The following is a 17707-nucleotide window of genomic DNA, read 5'->3' on the forward strand; positions in this document are numbered from 1 at the left end:
TCTTTATTTCGTCTCCATCAATTCTGCGCCAATCCAATCCCCAAATTTTCGAGTTCAAAAGTTGACACAGAAACACATGGCACCCCCTCGTTAATTCCCATCTCTCCAATTTCACTTTTGAAACTTCACACAAACAAAAAAAGGTAAAATATGTATATAAACAAAAAAATCTTCCCCACTCCAGTACAGAAATTTTCCCATTTCCTTAATTTAAGTAGCACATCACAAACAGAGATTCATTATTCATAAAGTAAAAAGTTGCAGCAGCGTACATCCATCCAATCAAAATAAAAATAAAATAAAATGTAGACATAGATTTTGTTGGAAAACAAAGGGCATAGTGAAGCAGCTACGAGGAAGGTCACCAACATGATGAATGTAATGAATTGAAATCGAGCCACGTTTCAATTGACATCCATCCACATCTATAAATACCAACGACAATGTTCCGCACATTATAACTTACCAGCTAGCTATTACAATTTACAACATTGACAAAAACATTTTAATTAAACTATAGTAGACTATAACATTCAAATTTCAAAGTTTTGAATTGCATGGACATGCCTTCTTCAAGTTCAAGCCATGTTGTTGGCGCTGCTTCTTCTGCATACCGTGGCGTCCGTAAGAGGAAATGGGGGAAGTGGGTGTCCGAAATCCGCGAGCCAGGAACCAAGACAAGAATCTGGCTCGGGAGTTTCGAGACTCCCGAGATGGCCGCCGCAGCGTACGACGTCGCCGCCTTGCATTTCAGGGGCCGCGACGCCAGGCTCAACTTCCCTGAGCTTGCCAGCACCCTGCCGCGCCCCGTCAGCAACAATGCCGACCACATACGCATGGCGGCCCACGAGGCCGCTCTCAGGCTCCGGACAAACCCCGCCGCGCCCAACACCGTTGGCTCCGCCGGCTCCGTCTCCGCCGCGCCGCTAACCGTGAGGCTCTCCCCCACTCAGATTCAGGCCATCAATGACTCGCCCATGGACTCACCACAGACTTGGATGCAAATGCCAGACACTTTCATGATGCATGATCAGTCCATGATGTTCGCAAACGGGTATTCCTTTGAGGACAACGAGTGGGAGGATATGCACAATGATTCTCTCTGGGATCCTTAGATACATAAATACACATACATACATACGTACCTACGGTATTATACCATACTAGTATTATTTAATATTAGTATTTGAATTAATTAATTGTGGTTACGCTACATCACATTACATTAATTACGTATATCATGTGATTAATCAATTATTTAAAGTAAGATGACAAAAAAAATTGATGTTTGAGTAGATGGGTGGGATGGTGACGCTAACTCTCTCTCCATTTGACTTGTCCTAGATTTTGAAAGAAAGAAAGAAAAAAAAAACAAGAGCTGGTAACGAAACAGGTCACTGTTTCCTTTTTCTTTTATTTCTTTCTTCCAGGAATGAAAGAGGTAAATTGTGGAAACAGTGGGATTTTGATTATTTCTGGAGATGGATTATGAAAGCAATGGCGGATTGAGAAGGGCGACTACTAACTGTTTCATGGAATAGCAATAGCAATGAAATTCGATTTGTACGAGGAGATGCCATTTGTTTTCTCAGATAAGGGAGTAGTATACTATGGAGGGTCCCATTAGTGATTAGTGTGACTATCAAATAAGTATATGGTTTATTCATATTCATATAGCGAGTGGGTGGGATTTGTTTTGTGTACCAGATGGGCCACGAACTCTGTTTTATTGGCTGTGTTTTATAGGCTGTGGAAGAGTGTGGTGTGGTTTTATTCTTATTAAATAAACTAAGATGATGTATTGGAAGTCCATTTGTCAAGCAGATGAAGGAGTTTAACCATGTTTTCTTTTTTCTGATATGATGATTTCTTGTAAGATTATTAATGGAACTTGGTGATCTTCATTGCTTTTAATATTGTATTGTACACTAGTAGTACCCTCCAAAAGATATTGCAATCAATGCTATCGCTTGAGACTTGAGAGGTTTTGCCCTTTCGCCTTTTTTTTTTCTTGCTTCCACGGGCTTTTATTATTATTGGGCTTGTAATGGGTTGACCCAAATCAAAAAAGAAAAGAGAGAAAAGGTTTGTGTTGTGGTACTTGGATAATGTATCTATAAATTAAAATCCGTGGTTCTGGTGTCGTGGTAAGGAGGTAGTTGGTGTTGTTAGTTAATAGATGATAGCAGGAGATTTGAAGCAAAAATTGAGCATAAAATGTTTATAATTGTTTCCACAACTTCCACTTGCTTGCTTTTGAATAACTCAGCTTCTTCACCTTTGCTTCTGTCTTGTTGTATCGATTCAGTTAAATATGGCTCGTTTGCTCTTCCCAAGTTTGAAAGAAGAAGAAGAAGCAAATGGAGAGTCGTTGATGGGAGTGGCGAGAAGCAATCAGCTGTTACCGTAGCAGCAACTACCACAAGTACTTTTGATGATGATAACGACGTTGTTGACTCAGCTTCAGCTGTGTTGAAGAATTTCTATGGAGGAATCAATGCGCATGACGTGGATTCTGTAGAGTACCTTATCGCTGAGAATTGTGTGTATGAAGATCTTGTCTTTCCCCGACCCTTTGTTGGTCGTAAGGTAATTTACACTCTCTCCCTCTTCCAAACCCCCCCCACAAATCTGTTAATGCATGGTGCAGTCAAGACTAATTAATTTTCCTGTCGAATAATTATCTTTCTATTAATCATTCTAATAAATTATTAAGTATTAAATAAAAAATAAATGTGTATTTTATGTTTAAAAAATACATTTAAATTATTTAATTAGTAAATAAGAGGATAGATGTAGAATGATAAAGATTTCAGACTTTTAGTTTGTTTTCCCTTGCTGCTGAGATTGGGAAGTCAGTGATCATAGGAATAGGATTCATGATAGATTAATTATAATTTTTTTAAAGACTCAGAAAATGTAAAATGTAAATGGAGAAATGATTGTTCTCTCTGTTACGTGGAATTGTGGATCAACTTTCTACTCATTTGTAAATCTATTTTTAAATTTTAATCATCTGTCATATAATGAATTAATGGTCTACAACTATAAGTATAATGCTTATTATCTACACTCAATTCTATCTATGATTTCATAAGGTTACTTGTTATGCTAAGCGTTTCCATGAGGTGATCTCGTCCTATTTCAAGGAATTATTTTTGAGAAATTCTTTTACATTTTTGTACAATTTTGTTTACAGCCCAGAGAAAAATTTAATGAAATAATAATTACGATACCGTGCATTGCATAGGTCCAAATCTAGTTTTGTTTACAACCAAGAGAAAAATAAGAAAAAATAGAGAGAGAAAAATGTATTGTAAAAAGTATATGCTTATAAGAATAATATAACTCATTAGTTTTAGCTTTAATTATTGTTCAGGAAATTCTAGAGTTCTTCAAAAAATTCACTAATTCTACCAGCAAAGATCTGCAGTTTGTTATTGATGATTTGTCTACTGAGGACTCCTCATCTGTTGGGGTGATATGGCATTTAGGTGCATTACAAATTCTGTTGTTCTTTATTTCTTCATTACTTTTTAAAGTGCTTTCAGATTAAAAAAGCGTATTATTAATTAACATTTGGAAATGGATGCAGAATGGAAGGGAAAACCTTTTCCCTTTAGCAAAGGGTGCAGTTTTTATCGTCTAGAGGTGATCAATGGCAAAAGGCAAATAACGTGAGTAATAGTGTGTTGGATGCTTGTTTAGCTAATGCTTATCTCATTACTTTTCTCTTTTTACAGTAGAAACTTACAGATAAATCTTAAATTTTGTGAGAACAGATATGGGCGCGACTGTGTTGAACCTGCAATCAAGCCTGGGGATGCGACTTTGGTATGTGAATTGTTCATTTCATACAATGTTTCTACTTTCTATCATGGGGATTAGGGATAAAGAAAAGAAAGTGTGTATAAAGATAATAGGGAAAAACCGAAAAGTAAAAAACAAGATGAAAGACTAGTGCTGCTACAGATTAAGAAGTACATGACTTTTTTCTCTCTTTCTTCACACTAGAATCAAATTGATTTATTCTTGTCACATGTGGTGCAGGGATAAGAGACGAAGGAAAAGCCAAACTCTAAAAAAAATCATTTAACTACCAAAAGTTAATAATCTAGCAGGAGCCAGATTAATTGCTCAATATCAATCCAAATCTTGTCTCAAAACCTTTGCTTGCTCTTAATTATAAACCAAAATTATGTACTGTAGTCTGTAGGCATTTAGTCTTAAATTTCCCATTTAGTCTTGGTGTGTAGTTATTGGATAAGAGCAAGGAAATACTGATGGTGAATAAAAACATATATGTTGTCAAGGCATGTGCGTAGGTGTGGATGAGTGTGTTTTTGGCCATTGACTGAGTTGAATTTTCTTGGAAAACTATTTATATGCAGGCAGCGATCAGGAGTGTAACATGGCTACTGCAGCAATTTCCTCAGTTGGCAAACTGGTTATAGTGAAAGATTCTACATTATTTTGGAAGCGCATAATGTGCCTCCTTTTGCCCTTACAAAATTAGTCTTTAAAATTTGATCGTAGTTGGATTGTATAACATAAAACTATTGCACGGCAGGTGAAAGTGTTGTGTGTGTATATACAAGATATGGGACATATGTGTCAGGATGAATTGACATTATAGCTGTCAAATTTTTACACTTATATAATAGCTTTTTGTTTGAAGAAGAAGTTCTTACAATTATAAATAAGAGGAATTATTTTCTTTCCTCCTCATATATTGTGAAATTGATTTTTCTACGTGAGAAGTCATAGCATGTTTGTAACAAAAGAAATAAGTAATTAAAGAGTATGCATTTAGGGTTTACAGTAGGATCTTAACTTGATTTTTCCCCACATAAAACAGAGAATATGTGCTCAATAATCACATTTATGGTCATTGCAATATGTGTTTACAATAATTCTCCAACAACGAAATCCTAGCAATTTTAAAGATAATTTTGAAAAGAAAAGTTACCCTTATATAAGTTTTAAAAAAATGTAGTTTACCTTTGTCAAATATAAAATGTAGTTTATGACGTAATTTTTTTTTATTTTTATAAATTTTCAGAAATATATTTAATCATATAAATCTTTTACATGATATAATTTTTATACAGCGAATTTACATAATTTAATTAAATCTATTTAAAAGTAAAGTAAATCAAACCTAAAATAGATAGAGACTAAAAGAAACAAGTTTAAATTTGAAAAATCAAAATAAGTGTTACCTAATTTAAGAGACAAAAGCATATTTAAGAAAGAAAAAAACTGCAAAAAATGCGTTAAAATGGACAAAGTGCAGTTCATTTTTATAATAAATTCAGGTACGAGGAAGCAAAAACAAGTCTGGGCGGTGAGCGTTTGGGTTCAAAGCCCATTTAAAGGATACGATAATGCAATTGGACCACTACAGCTGTCTCGTGCTAGCTAGGGTTAGTCTGTAAACGGCAGGTCATTACCCAAAACGGCATTCACGTTTAGGGTTTATAGAAACGTTGAAACCCTGACGAGTGACGTGGATTTCATTTCGCAATGGGATTCTGGGGTTAGTCTTCTTCATCCTCCATTTCTCTGCATTCTCCTTCCAGTTAGTTTTAAATGCGTTCTGTTCTATATAGCTTTAGAAGCATTGAAGTGATTAAGTTGTTTCTTTAATACCTGCTACTATATCATTCTGAAATTCGCGTTGCGTTTTAGCTATACTGAATCTACTTATTTGTGTTTCTTCATCTTGTTTCGCTCAGGGATTGAAGTGAAACCTGGCAGGCCATGTCCTTATCACGCTGACAATGTGCGAGGGAAGCTTCATGTTACTCAGGTTCTTCATTCATATACTCAACTCCTCTTCCTTTTTTTTATTCATAGAACCCGAGGTTCTTGGATTTCTGTTGTGCAAGAAACACTTTCTTTCTGGTCTTGTAAATTTCTCAGTGTTGGAGTTCCCAACAATTGTTGCTGCTGCTTTTCTTTGATAATTTGTATGAAGGTTTGAAATGTAATTTCCACGTGTGTTTTAATTTGGACTCTTGATAAATTTGCTTGACGTTATTATACTAGTATTTAAAAGGCTTAATTAGTCTAGATTTATCTGTCAATATAACATTTGTATTCGTGTGTAATTAATAATTATATGCGTTTGTATGCAATGGCACTCAAGGGTTCTGAAGTCTGTTGATATTTTTTGGTAAGTTTCTGTTTTGTTTCTTCTTTCCCTAAAAATTCAGGCTACTCTAGGCATTGGCTCATCATCGGAGAAAAGCATTCTTCAGTGCTCTTCTGGACACAAAAGTCCAGTTTTCTTGTGTTCATTGCTACCAGATAAGGTTGAGTCATGCCCTTTGAATCTTGAGTTTGACGCAGATGACTTAGTGGCATTCTCAGTTATTGGTTCACGAAGCATCCACCTTTCTGGTTATTTTGCGGCCGACGATGGGGATGATCTTAGGGATGACTATGAATAGTATCCTTCTGAATAATTTCCATTTGTTGACTTATTTGCATTTCAATTTAAGTTTTGTTCATATAGTTGTGATTAAGACACAGTGCATGGTGTAACATTTGATTTTACAATTAGCTTCTTTATTTCCTACTACATTGTGAAAGTGATTCATGGGGGGAGGATATTGAAGGAACTGAGTCAGAGGAGTCATCTGAATATGATAGTGAAGATGGATATGCTGATGACTTTATTGTTGATAGTGATACCGACATGTACCCATCTTCGCCAGTCCCAAATAGTGGAGGTATTTTCACTCTATTATCAACTTTTCTCGAGGCCATGAAATGATTATATGTATTTTCTGCCCTTTTCTTATGTTTCTTTTTATTATTTTAAAGTGGATTTCTAACTGATGTTCTCATGTTTTTTATATATTTAAAGATACTTGAATATTTATTAAAATAAAATACAAAATATTATCAAATACTCAAATTCTTTGGCTATGTTTTTCCTGTACAAATTCAAGAACGATCCAAGAAAAATTGCATCTGATAGTAGACATGCAGATACATTATTATTTAATGATAGATAATAGATATGCTATAGCATCCTATCATACAATTCTCACTTTCATTATAATAAGTTTTATCATTACATTTTCTTCATACAGAGTAATAGCAATCATTTTCTTCATACAAAGTAACATGAATGACATGGTATTTTTTTCTTTTTTCTTTCAGTTGTAATTGAGGAGATAGTGGATGATGATAAACCTGAAAATGGATATGATCCAACTAAGAAATTAAAGAAAAAGAAACAGGTAGCTCAATTGAAAGAGAAAGACAACAAAAGTTCTGAGCTTCCAATTGTCGCTAAGGGTGATACTGACCTTGTGGAAAGTGAAGACGAAGACGGCTTTCCAATTCCCACTGCAGAGAAAGGGGTGTCTGTCTCTCAGAAGGCAGAAGCAGAAATGAAAGGAGAACAAGCATGTAAGAAAACAGAGAAAGCCAAGAAGGAAAAAGATGTTGATCATTCTGCTAGCGTAAAACGAAAAGTTGATACTGCTGATGAAGATGAGTCACAGGATGGGTGAGAAAGATTTACCAGTTTAATTACTCCCGAGAATAGATGTCTATCTGACATTTGCCCTGGCCACTGGCCCACCTATTCTTTTTAAGAAAAAAAAATATTTTTAATCTCTATTTGTGCTGGCTGTTTTATACTGAATGCTTCTGATAATGGTAAATGGTTTCAGGAAAAAAAAGAAGAAAAGAAACAAGTTGAAAGAGCATATTAAAGGGGAAAGTGATCATGCAACTGGCAATAGCAATGAGACAAAAATTACTGAACCAGATGAAAAGCATCCTGAGGAGATTAAAACTACAATCAACCTGAGTGATGTTTCTCATGCAAAGGATGAAGATGATGGAAAGCTATCCAATAACGAGTAAGAAATTTCATCGAACAAGAATATTAGTTACATTTCACCGGGCTTTTGGTGTTACTTGTGTGGACAGTTGGTTTAAATATTACTTCTATATTTAAATCCCTATTCTTGATATTGATATGCAAAGCCAAATTTCTTGTGTTGACTAAATCCTCGGAACACCTGGTCAACTGAACGATAAATTCTATTAGAAACAGCACATTGGAAATTGAGTTTGCCTTCTCATTTGGCATCTTTACCTTCAGTAAATTGGAGTTCAGCTCTATATGTCAAATTGTGAGGTCTTGCTTGGTTTTGTGGTGAATTTTGTACCTGTGGAGTCATTTCCAATTACCTTTCTTTTCTTTGCATGAGATATTGAAGCTTGGAAATTTGGGAGGCTGGGTTTCCTTCCCTCTCTGTTGCACTCTTGTTATTTACTGTTGTGCTAACTATTTGTTTGTGGTATTTGTTGCAGGGTCCTTGCCGAGAAGAAAAACAAGAAGAAAAAGAAGAAAAAGACCAAAGAGTCTGAAGGGGAAGTTGCTGCAAATCAAATTACTACAACTCCTGAAAAGCAGAATTTGTCCACCTCAGAGAAAAAGGGGCAGAAACAAACTGAAACCAAGCCATCCCAAGTGAGAACTTTTCCAAATGGATTGATTATAGAGGAGGTATTTATGGGTAAACCCGATGGCAAAAAAGCTGCTCCTGGAAAGAAGGTTACACATCATCTACGGATTTATGATAGAATTGACATAGTTCACTTGAAGAATAATTCTGTTTAACCTATGTTTTTAATGTAATTTCTTTTAATTGAAATTTATTGTTTGATTTCAGGTCAGTGTTAAATATATTGGCAAACTGCAAAAAGATGGGAAAATATTTGACTCAAATGTGGGAAGGGCACCCTTTAAATTTCGCCTGGGTATGTGCTGCATTGATGTGTTGAATTTGCTGGGACTTTCCTTTCTATATATGCTTCACCTATTTCATTTTGTATTTGCAGGTGTAGGACAAGTCATCAAAGGGTGGGAGGTTGGGATCAATGGTAAATATATATAGTTACAAGATTTTATGCTGTCTTAATATTATATTCTTTATACTTATTGTAGTTTTCTTTTGTTTCTTGTCAGGGATGAGAATTGGGGACAAACGAAGGATCACAATTCCACCGTCTATGGGGTATGAAATTATTCCCAATTTCATCTTTTATTTGTTGGATTTTATTTCTCTAAACTTTTCATGTTTACTTCGATGATTTGAAATTAAAGTAATTCGTAAACTTAACTAACTTAGAGCATCAGTATGAACCTTTTGCTTTCTTACTCTATAAGTATAAAGTACCAAAATGTCTTGGTGTAATTAAATTACATTTACTATCTGAATTTTCTCGTATTGGATGTCATGTTCTTCGATGTGTGGAGGACTCTCATTGGTTTAATTGCTGAAAAATGCCTCTTTTGTTTATGCCAAAGCTTTTTTTTTTTTGTCACGCAGATACGCAGACAAACGCGTTGGGAGTATACCACCAAATTCGTGGCTTGTATTTGATGTCGAGTTGGTTGATGTTGATCGCTGATTTCTATCCCTCATTGTTTCGGTTTCGAAATGGTCTGGTCCCTTCGGGCTGAGAGAACGTTAAACTCACATATACCATTTTTGGTCCCAAGTGTGGATCTTGAGACCAAATTAGAGCTCAAGTTTTGTAGGAAATTTTGGATTGAATTAGGGAATTCACAGTATTACGAGCTTAAATATGCAACAAATATAGTGTTTGCTTTCCTTATCAATAGTGTTGATCATTAAATGTGGGTTTCATTTGGATTGTACAATAAATTATCATGTCTCATTTCTCATTTTTATTTTTTATCCTTCTATTTTAGATTGTGTTATTTTGGTATTTTAAATTTTTTAGCTAATTTTTATTTTAAAATTTTTCATTTATCTAAAATTTTAAATTCATAATTTTCATTCAAAAAAATTATTTGTTGAATTTAGTTTCTTTTAGAAACTCAACAATTAGTGCATCGAATTTTATTTAAAAATAAAATAATACAAAGTTTCTTCTTTTCAAATTCCTAAGTTTTCATTAAATTTCCTGTTTTTGAAATTTAAATTATTTTATATTTCAATTTCATAAATTTCTAAATATTTGGATGAAGAAATAATAACGAAAATTTTAGACAAAAATAACAGGGATTAAATTTGTTTGATTTAAAATGTAAGGAACTTGATAATTTTTTTTAAAATGGAGATGTTAAAATTGTATAATATTCAAATTAAATGAACTAAAAAGTGTAAATAAATGTAAGGAACTTGATAATTTTATTTTATTTTTAAAATGGAGATGTTAAAATTGTATATTATTCAAATTCAAATTAAAGGAACTATAAAGTGTAAATAATTTTATTTTCAGAGAAAAGTAGGAAGTGTGTATTTTACACTTGATTTCTTGGGAGTTAAAATATTATTGCACATATGTCGTACAGGGACAATTATTAATTAGTGTCTTTTGTATGGAGACAATTATTAATTAGATTTAATTTTGATAATTAAAAATTAACTAAACAAGTAATTATTATAGAAGTCAATAGTAATTTATATTTATTCAATTTTAATTTTTGATAAAAATAATTCTATATCAGATTTTATTTAGTTTTCGGTTGAATTTCGGATTAGTGAAAATATTTTTTTTTATGGATGAGAGGATTAAGAAAAAAAATATCTATATTTAGTTACATAGCAATGAATCAATTTTGTTAACAACGAGAACCTGATTGCCATAAAATGTTGACTCGTCATTTTATCTCAAACAATGCAAAAGGGTAGCTGGTAAATGAAATGGCTGACACAAGGGAATAGAACAGTGAAATCCCTTGTGCTAAAGAAGTAAAATGGCCATTCAAAAACAACTCATGATAATTTTAGTGTGCAGAGTTCAATTTTTCTGCTTGATCTGGCAACTGTAGCAAGTTTATGCTTTTTAGGCCACAAACAAGGGATTGTAATAACAAACTACAATAGACACTTATAAATTAAAAGAAATATTTTAACTTGTATCAGTATACATTCCCTACGATATACATTTCCTCAAAATATTCCTCCAATGAAACTAACTCCTTACTACGTACATAACCAACATCTTTCATTAGCTCATCTGATCCATCCATCAAGGGGTAAATCTCAGAGGCATGAGGATTCACTGCCAACATCAACCCAAGCACAACCAAGAGCCTGCCAGTTTGCTCCAACAACCAGCAGCTGCATACATATTGGCAATCAACACATAATAGCCAAAATGATCAGCCTTCATTTCCAGCAATTTCCTTGCTTCCCATTCCACCATCACTGTATTTCCATGGATTAATTCTACACGCTCGTATAAGACTAGCCCCACGCCACGCCGCGCGTTCTTTGTCACCTCCAACCTTGCCCCAGAGATCCATGGCCTTACAGATTCCGAATCCGTAATGACCTTACGAATTGACAATTCACATACGTTATATATATAAGGGTGTTTTTGGTTTTTCATACTAAATGTTGGGTGTACAAGAAAAAAAAAGCCACCCATTTGTTGATACTACCCGATCCATTTGGTGGCGTCGCAATGGACGGCGCTGGTGGTCTTTTTCATTTTAAATTAAAAAAAAATTCACACATCAGCTACCCTAAGTATTTTTCTTTCTCCTCAATTAAAAAATAAATATATTTTAAGAAAGAGCGCGTGTATGTACTCCTTTGTTTAGTAACCGACCGCGAGAGAGAGAGAGACAGAGAGGAGTCTATATTCGCGCCTCGCTCTCTTTATTTCTCCGCCAACGACACCACCGCATCTTTCTCTCCGTTCTGCATTTTCCATTCTCTTCCGATGCCGCTACTCTCCAATTCCTCGCCCTGCTGCACCGCCGCCGCAGTGGTTAACTCCTCGGACCGGAAGCCCAGATTCGTCTCTCCTTCATGGAGGAACTGCAAGGTCACATCTCCAATTCTTCGCCTCTCTCAGGTGCATTTCTTAGCTTCATAGTTACTTCGATAATTTCTATGCATTGCAAATTTAGCACACATAATTGTCGCATTTAAGCTTGTCCTCGGATATTTATTTATTTATTTATTGATGTAGAATGACAAATTCAATGTGTCTCGGTTAGCTCTTAGCCACTCTAGGCGGACCATATCAATGGCATTGGTGGGAGAAACTGTTGGAGTTGGACAGAAGGGGCAGGTGGCCAGCTCCTCTGGCATCTTGGTAATTTTACTGCTCATTGCTCGCATTCTTATGCTTAATTAATTAATTTGCTTATATTGCGTCGCGTGTTTACACTTGGCGCTGAAAACAGATAAACACCAGTTTGTTGTAACTTTTTAGTTGCTTAGTAAGCCAACCATCAATTTTGTTTTATGTGTTTTAGTCGGCAGATAATAAAAATGACAAGTTCTAAATTACTAATGACAACATATATACTTCTTTCCACCGCAAAAAATTAGTATCTTATTTATCCTTGTTTATTATAACTGATTTTTTTTTGTTTGTTTGTTTTTTTTTTGTGTGTCTGCAGGCATATGATTTGATTCAGGGGGCACTTGTAAGTATTATTAATATGCTTTTTATGTAATGCTACAAAAGACTAATGCACAGAAATAATTTCCTTATACAGGTAAGGTGGAGTTCTGTTATGGACAGATCTTTACCTGAGCCACCAACGGCTGTTTTTCTGCATGGGATCCTAGGTTGCAGGAAAAACTGGGGTTCGTGCTACTGTGTACATGTTCTTTTTCACAAGCCTTTTGTGATATGAAACTTATGCGTGACATGAATTGTTTCTGTATAATGTGCATGATTATCATGTGGCTACAATGTATTCCACCCAATCAAACTACTTTTCTGCTTACTCTCAAAACTCATCAAGAATTTTAGAGTAGCTTTGGTCTTGGTCAGAGATCTGGATATTTGGGTTAGATGTTTTTGTATTTGCAAGAAAGTATGTGTAGTTCTCAGGAAAATATAAATGAGAAAGTATGCATTGTTAGTTCATAATTAGAATGTTATTGCAGGAACTTTTGCTAGGAGATTGGCTCAAGAGTTTCCTACATGGCAGGTATTTTACTTTACATTTTTGTGCTAAGCTTTGTTAGGTACTACTAGCCATCTAAATATGTATTAGTTATACTAGGCATCATACTTATGGGTTTAATTTTGATCCTCTAATAGTATAGAAATATTTTCACTATCAACAAACCATTTATTGCCATGAATTTAAAACATTGTTTATTGATTGTGTACTGAGTTAGGATCAAATTATTAGACTCTGATAAGATAATGCTCTGTTTACTGGGTATCTTAAATTTTGATTGTAGGGGTCCAATGCAAGAACATTTTGGATTTACATAAATCTGAATCCTGTTTGTTTATTTTGTTTGCATTGACAGTTTCTTTTAGTAGACCTGCGATGTCATGGCGATTCAGCATCAATCAAGAAGAGAGATCCCCATACTGTTGCATCTGCTGCTATGGATGTTTTGAAACTGGTGTGCTTTCTTTAACATGTTTCCCAAATCATTATCTTATGTGGTGGGTGTGCTAAAGAATGAGGCGGGGTTCTATATCAATTCCACTCCACCCACTCCTAATGGGATTTAATCCTTGGTTCTGCAACATGGAGTACCGAGTGTTCAACCACTTGGGTTTCCTCTTAGGGACTCTCTAGTTTGGGTGAATTCCTCAAATAGTTATTGGCTTTACCACTGTAGTTTCCTTAATTTCAACTTCAATTTATTTTCCTTCTTTAACGTTAAAATGCTAAATGATACCAATTGTGGGAATTAAAATCCCTTGTGATTTTTTTTTTAAATCGAAATAATTTTTCTGTTCATGGAATATTTTACTATTGATAGAAAACCTTGAAATGTTTAAAATTTAAGCCAAATTTGCTTGTTATATTGAAAATGTTTTTTTTTAAGAGAACTGATTAGATAGATACTGTTTCTGTATACATGTAATTTGTATTCCCTTACTTGTAATGATGTCCTCTTTGTTCTTCTGGATAGGTTCGAGAGCTAAGAATAACACCTCGTGTGTTAGTTGGTCATAGTTTTGGGGGGAAAGGTTAGTTATTGAATGTTATAAGTTTATTTTTATGTACCTATTTTCATGTAGCTATTTTTGGTTACTTTGTTCCATTTTTTCAGTTGTTTTGAGCATGGTGGACCAAGCTGCAAAGCCACTTGCTCGGCCAGTGAGAGTAAGTTCAAATTCAGTTTCTGTTTGCTTGAGATAGACGAAGGTGCCAGAAGTCACCCTCATTACAGTGTATCATGTATAGAAATTAAGATGTTCTCAGAAAATAACATTGGCTCATAAGTGGTATCTATTTTCAGATTGGATCCTTGAAAGTCCTAGAATTCTAGAAAATGAATACGCATACACACACACACTACATACTACATAACAAATTATGACTGTTAAAAACTCAGCAGGGAGGAAAAGTTGAAGTTGACAAGGATTGTAAATATAGTTTCTGTCTTCTTGTTTCACTGTATTATATGTGAGTGCTTCTTAATTGTTTCATACTTGCTTCTACGCTATTTGAAGGCTTGGGTTCTGGATGCAACCCCTGGAAAAGTTCGAGCAGGTGGAGATGGAGAAGATCATCCAGCAGAACTCATATCCTTTCTAAGTACACTGCCAAATGAGGTAGATCTTTAATTGAATCTTCTTGTCTTTTTGAGAAAATGAATGCATAGTGATGTTAATTTGATGCAATGTGTTGCTTTTGTTTTGGTTCCTTAACTTAAAGGTTTGGTTGTTGGGTTTGATCTAAATCCCTGTTTTGATAATTATCGAGTTTTCTACTTGTTTGTTAAATTCAAAGTTAAAATTGTAATTAATATCAAAATATGTGAGTTATATGGAATATTTGCTTCTAACAGGGAACTAGGTAAGTCATAAGGAGTGGATAAAGGTGGCTTCTTGTCAATCAAATTCTAGTGGTATATATATATATCATATTTGTATTAGGGTTTAGGGATTATTAGAGATATGAGAATGAGGATGAGTGTGAGAAACATTGTCTTGTGAGGTCACCGGCCCCTCCCAGGGTTTAGTTGATTTGTAGCGAAAGTGGTGAGCTAGTTATGGGATGGAGGACATTGTGTGGTCCCCCGTGACCTTGTTTTGGTATTAGATTCAGTCTCTTCTTATCGTGGTAAACTGTGTGTGATTTTGTTTGTGATGCTTTTATTTAATGCCCACTATTCATTGAAAGTTGAATCCATTTAAAGAAGGGGATGTGGTGTGCTCAACATTGGTTGCTTTGACATATCAATATCAAATGAAAGAGAACTCGGGATAGGTAACAAATGAAACTCTAGAAGTATAAAGACGGGAAAAGAATAAAAAATAGAGGGAACTATGGGAATAAAACAGGCCACTATTATGTGCATGCCTACCAATTAACATTTGATGCTCTTTTGATTGTCATCTCAGTAACATAATAACTGTCTTTCTATACTCTTTAGCTTCTTTTATATGTATAAATTGACAGAATGGTTTTACTTTTGGTTCTATATTGAGCAATTTTTTATTTTTCTATGATCATTTCCTCAAGGAAGGTTCCTTCAAAATGGGATGTTCTCAGAGCTCTTATTCAACAAGGATTTTCCAATGATGTGGCACAGGTACATAACTGTGGCATACTTTTATATTGACCGCTGTTCAATTTCTGCGTGTATTCTTGCTTGCTTTAAAGTGTTAGAACTTAGAAATTTCATGTTTATTGATAGTTTGGGTACTGTATACTTTCCCTTGGTTCAATGATTATATAAATAAAGCCACGACTAGTAAAGCTGATGTCATGGAAAATATTTGTTTATTATCCCATTTACTCCTCGACCCTTCACTGACATTTTATGTTAGAATGCTATCACCATATAGAATGCATGATTCATGGTAAATTATAGCAACCCTTAAGGCATTCATTAAATTCTAATATGAAAAGTTAAAAAAAAGTATCACACTTTTGCAGCCAGATCCAGGACGAACTAGTAGAGCAAGAAGTCAAAATTGGCATCAAGTAATGGAAGATGCTTATAAAATTGCAACAAAATTAAGAGTTTACAGATAGCCTGTACATGTAAATTGGGTTTGAAAAATCTGTCCAACTCTAGGACTAATCAGTAAATGATGAACATATCTATGTTAAATATTCATAGATGAACATCTGGGTTACTCCTTTGGGAAAATTCAGTTTTTTTGTCTATCTGAATTGTCACACATCTATGATTTTTCATCAGATGATTGATTAAACAAATTTTAAAGTGCTTTGTTGGTTTGATGAATAAGTTGGATGTTACAAAAAAAACAACAAAATTCACGTTAAAATTAATGAAGATAAAAGAAATAGATATTTTGGCAATTTTTATCCCTCTATTATTGATTTTTTTTTCTATTATCCATGTAGTGGGTTGTGACTAACCTGCGACCTTCCAGCTCTCCTGGTTCACAATCATCAAGCTTCTCATGGGTGTTTGACCTAAGGGGGATTGCAGAAATGTATCAATCCTATGAAGAAACAAATTTGTGGTACTTACTGTGATATCTATGATAACAAAGCTAGCTGTAATATATTGATTATTATTGGCCTTAATTCTTTGGTTGAGATGGGTTCCTTCCTGCATGATTGTTAATTTTATATTTAGTTTGTATTGTTGAAGAAATTACATTGTTAGTGTATTTACTGATGCCAGGTTCAATGATATGTGCTATCACATTTAATTTTGAAATGAATCTTTCCATACAGAAGATTGTGCTTGAAACCAATAATGGTTTATGCTTCTGTTCATAGGAAAATTGTTGAAGATGTACCTCGTGGGGTGCATGTGAACTTTTTGAAAGCAGAAAGAAGCTTACATAGATGGGCTCTTGAAGATCTTCAGCGGATCCATGCAGCTGAAGAGCTTGCTGTTGAGGAAGGAGGTGGAGTTGAAATGCATGTCCTTGAAGATGCTGGCCACTGGGTATGTACTATAATGTCATACAGTTATTATTTTAGAGCATGATCTCCTCCAATACGTGTGTTTCAGCTTAGGACGTCTATGCTCATGATATCTAAAATACTTTCAAGTTTCAAATAATGCAAGTAGCCATAGTGTCCTAGATTTTAGGGAATAGTTTTGGCTAGTGATAGCTTAATTACACTTTTGTCCCAAAGTTTCACAATGTTGTGAATTTTGTCCTCAAAAAGTTTTTTTCACGAATTTTGCCCTCTAATTTACAGAACATCGCAAATTTTGCCCCCAAGTAAAAAAAAAAACGCCAGTTAGTGAAAAAACTTCCACAAAATTGTCTTTGACATAAGCCTTACTAAGTTTTGGAATTATTTCACGTGGTTACATATTAACGATGAAATGAGGATGAATTGTGTCTTTTGGAGTTTGATTGTCACATAATTTAAAAGAGGATTTACTTTGTCGATCAACAGGTGCATACTGATAACCCGGATGGACTCTTCAGGATACTGTCATCATCTTTCCAATTCCAGGGAGGCAAGATCTGAGTTTACAAATGTGCTCTCTTGTAATTTCGATTTATACGGGGATGGGATTGGCTTCACAGTTTGATGCCATTCCTTCTTCCCATTTTTTGTCTAGTTATCCCTTTCGTATATGCTATTATTTTTTTTAATCTTCTTGTACAACACCCTTTTATATATATATAAATGTGATTCTTACTCTAAGACCTAACAATAATATTTAATGTCCATAATTCATGGAAGTATGGGACTTGCATTCAAGAAAAAGTTTTCCCCGATTCATTATAGCCTGATTCATTTATAAGCTCCAATGCC

At 34.5% G+C, this 17707-nt stretch overlaps 4 protein-coding genes across 5 annotated transcripts; all 4 read left to right on the top strand.

Annotated features, from left to right (window-relative positions):
- The first annotated feature begins 370 nt into the window (after window positions 1–370).
- Window positions 371–1978, top strand: LOC114375982 (ethylene-responsive transcription factor ERF021-like). The gene is made up of 2 exons (XM_028333870.1): window positions 371–1150; window positions 1345–1978. The coding sequence occupies exon 1, from the start codon at window positions 558–560 to the stop codon at window positions 1113–1115; it is 558 nt and encodes a 185-aa protein (XP_028189671.1). The 5' UTR covers window positions 371–557; the 3' UTR covers window positions 1116–1150; window positions 1345–1978.
- A 153-nt stretch (window positions 1979–2131) lies between these two features.
- Window positions 2132–4730, top strand: LOC114375981. Of its 2 annotated transcripts, none has more exons than XM_028333868.1 (5): window positions 2132–2589; window positions 3434–3494; window positions 3596–3677; window positions 3783–3834; window positions 4392–4730. In XM_028333868.1, the coding sequence occupies exons 1-5, from the start codon at window positions 2218–2220 to the stop codon at window positions 4452–4454; spliced, it is 630 nt and encodes a 209-aa protein (XP_028189669.1). In that variant the 5' UTR covers window positions 2132–2217; the 3' UTR covers window positions 4455–4730. The 2 variants fall into 2 exon arrangements, with proteins under 2 accessions (XP_028189669.1, XP_028189668.1); XM_028333867.1 differs by having other exon boundaries at window positions 2135–2589; window positions 3380–3494.
- A 655-nt stretch (window positions 4731–5385) lies between these two features.
- LOC114375977 (peptidyl-prolyl cis-trans isomerase FKBP53-like) lies at window positions 5386–9732 on the top strand. The gene is made up of 11 exons (XM_028333863.1): window positions 5386–5539; window positions 5739–5812; window positions 6219–6454; window positions 6598–6737; window positions 7174–7525; window positions 7692–7883; window positions 8341–8584; window positions 8703–8790; window positions 8872–8913; window positions 8999–9047; window positions 9363–9732. The coding sequence occupies exons 1-11, from the start codon at window positions 5527–5529 to the stop codon at window positions 9442–9444; spliced, it is 1512 nt and encodes a 503-aa protein (XP_028189664.1). The 5' UTR covers window positions 5386–5526; the 3' UTR covers window positions 9445–9732.
- Window positions 9733–11592: 1860 nt separating this feature from the next.
- Window positions 11593–17659, top strand: LOC114375978 (protein ABHD11-like). The gene is made up of 13 exons (XM_028333864.1): window positions 11593–11868; window positions 11986–12111; window positions 12422–12448; window positions 12521–12611; window positions 12918–12961; window positions 13293–13391; window positions 13911–13968; window positions 14052–14104; window positions 14455–14556; window positions 15474–15539; window positions 16322–16443; window positions 16706–16877; window positions 17342–17659. The coding sequence occupies exons 1-13, from the start codon at window positions 11734–11736 to the stop codon at window positions 17414–17416; spliced, it is 1170 nt and encodes a 389-aa protein (XP_028189665.1). The 5' UTR covers window positions 11593–11733; the 3' UTR covers window positions 17417–17659.
- The last annotated feature ends 48 nt before the right edge of the window (window positions 17660–17707 follow it).

This window comes from Glycine soja, chromosome 11 (genome assembly GCF_004193775.1).
Source record: "Glycine soja cultivar W05 chromosome 11, ASM419377v2, whole genome shotgun sequence".
NCBI classification, from domain to species: domain Eukaryota; kingdom Viridiplantae; phylum Streptophyta; class Magnoliopsida; order Fabales; family Fabaceae; genus Glycine; species Glycine soja.

What these genes read in the sequence shown, in the direction of transcription:
- LOC114375978 (XM_028333864.1), top strand. Translation starts at nt 11,734, where the DNA reads ATGCCGCTACTCTCCAATTCCTCGCCCTGCTGCACCGCCGCCGCAGTG. An exon ending in CCAGCTCCTCTGGCATCTTG is followed by an intron (nt 12,112 to 12,421) that starts GTAATTTTACTG and finishes GTGTGTCTGCAG; the next exon opens with GCATATGATTTGATTCAGGG. An exon ending in ATTTGATTCAGGGGGCACTT is followed by an intron (nt 12,449 to 12,520) that starts GTAAGTATTATT and finishes TTCCTTATACAG; the next exon opens with GTAAGGTGGAGTTCTGTTAT.
- LOC114375977 (XM_028333863.1), top strand. An exon ending in GCCAGTCCCAAATAGTGGAG is followed by an intron (nt 6,738 to 7,173) that starts GTATTTTCACTC and finishes TTTTTCTTTCAG; the next exon opens with TTGTAATTGAGGAGATAGTG. An exon ending in AAGCTGCTCCTGGAAAGAAG is followed by an intron (nt 8,585 to 8,702) that starts GTTACACATCAT and finishes GTTTGATTTCAG; the next exon opens with GTCAGTGTTAAATATATTGG.
- LOC114375982 (XM_028333870.1), top strand. Translation starts at nt 558, where the DNA reads ATGGACATGCCTTCTTCAAGTTCAAGCCATGTTGTTGGCGCTGCTTCT.
- LOC114375981 (XM_028333867.1), top strand. Translation starts at nt 2,218, where the DNA reads ATGTTTATAATTGTTTCCACAACTTCCACTTGCTTGCTTTTGAATAAC. An exon ending in GACCCTTTGTTGGTCGTAAG is followed by an intron (nt 2,590 to 3,379) that starts GTAATTTACACT and finishes ATTATTGTTCAG; the next exon opens with GAAATTCTAGAGTTCTTCAA. An exon ending in AATGGCAAAAGGCAAATAAC is followed by an intron (nt 3,678 to 3,782) that starts GTGAGTAATAGT and finishes TTGTGAGAACAG; the next exon opens with ATATGGGCGCGACTGTGTTG.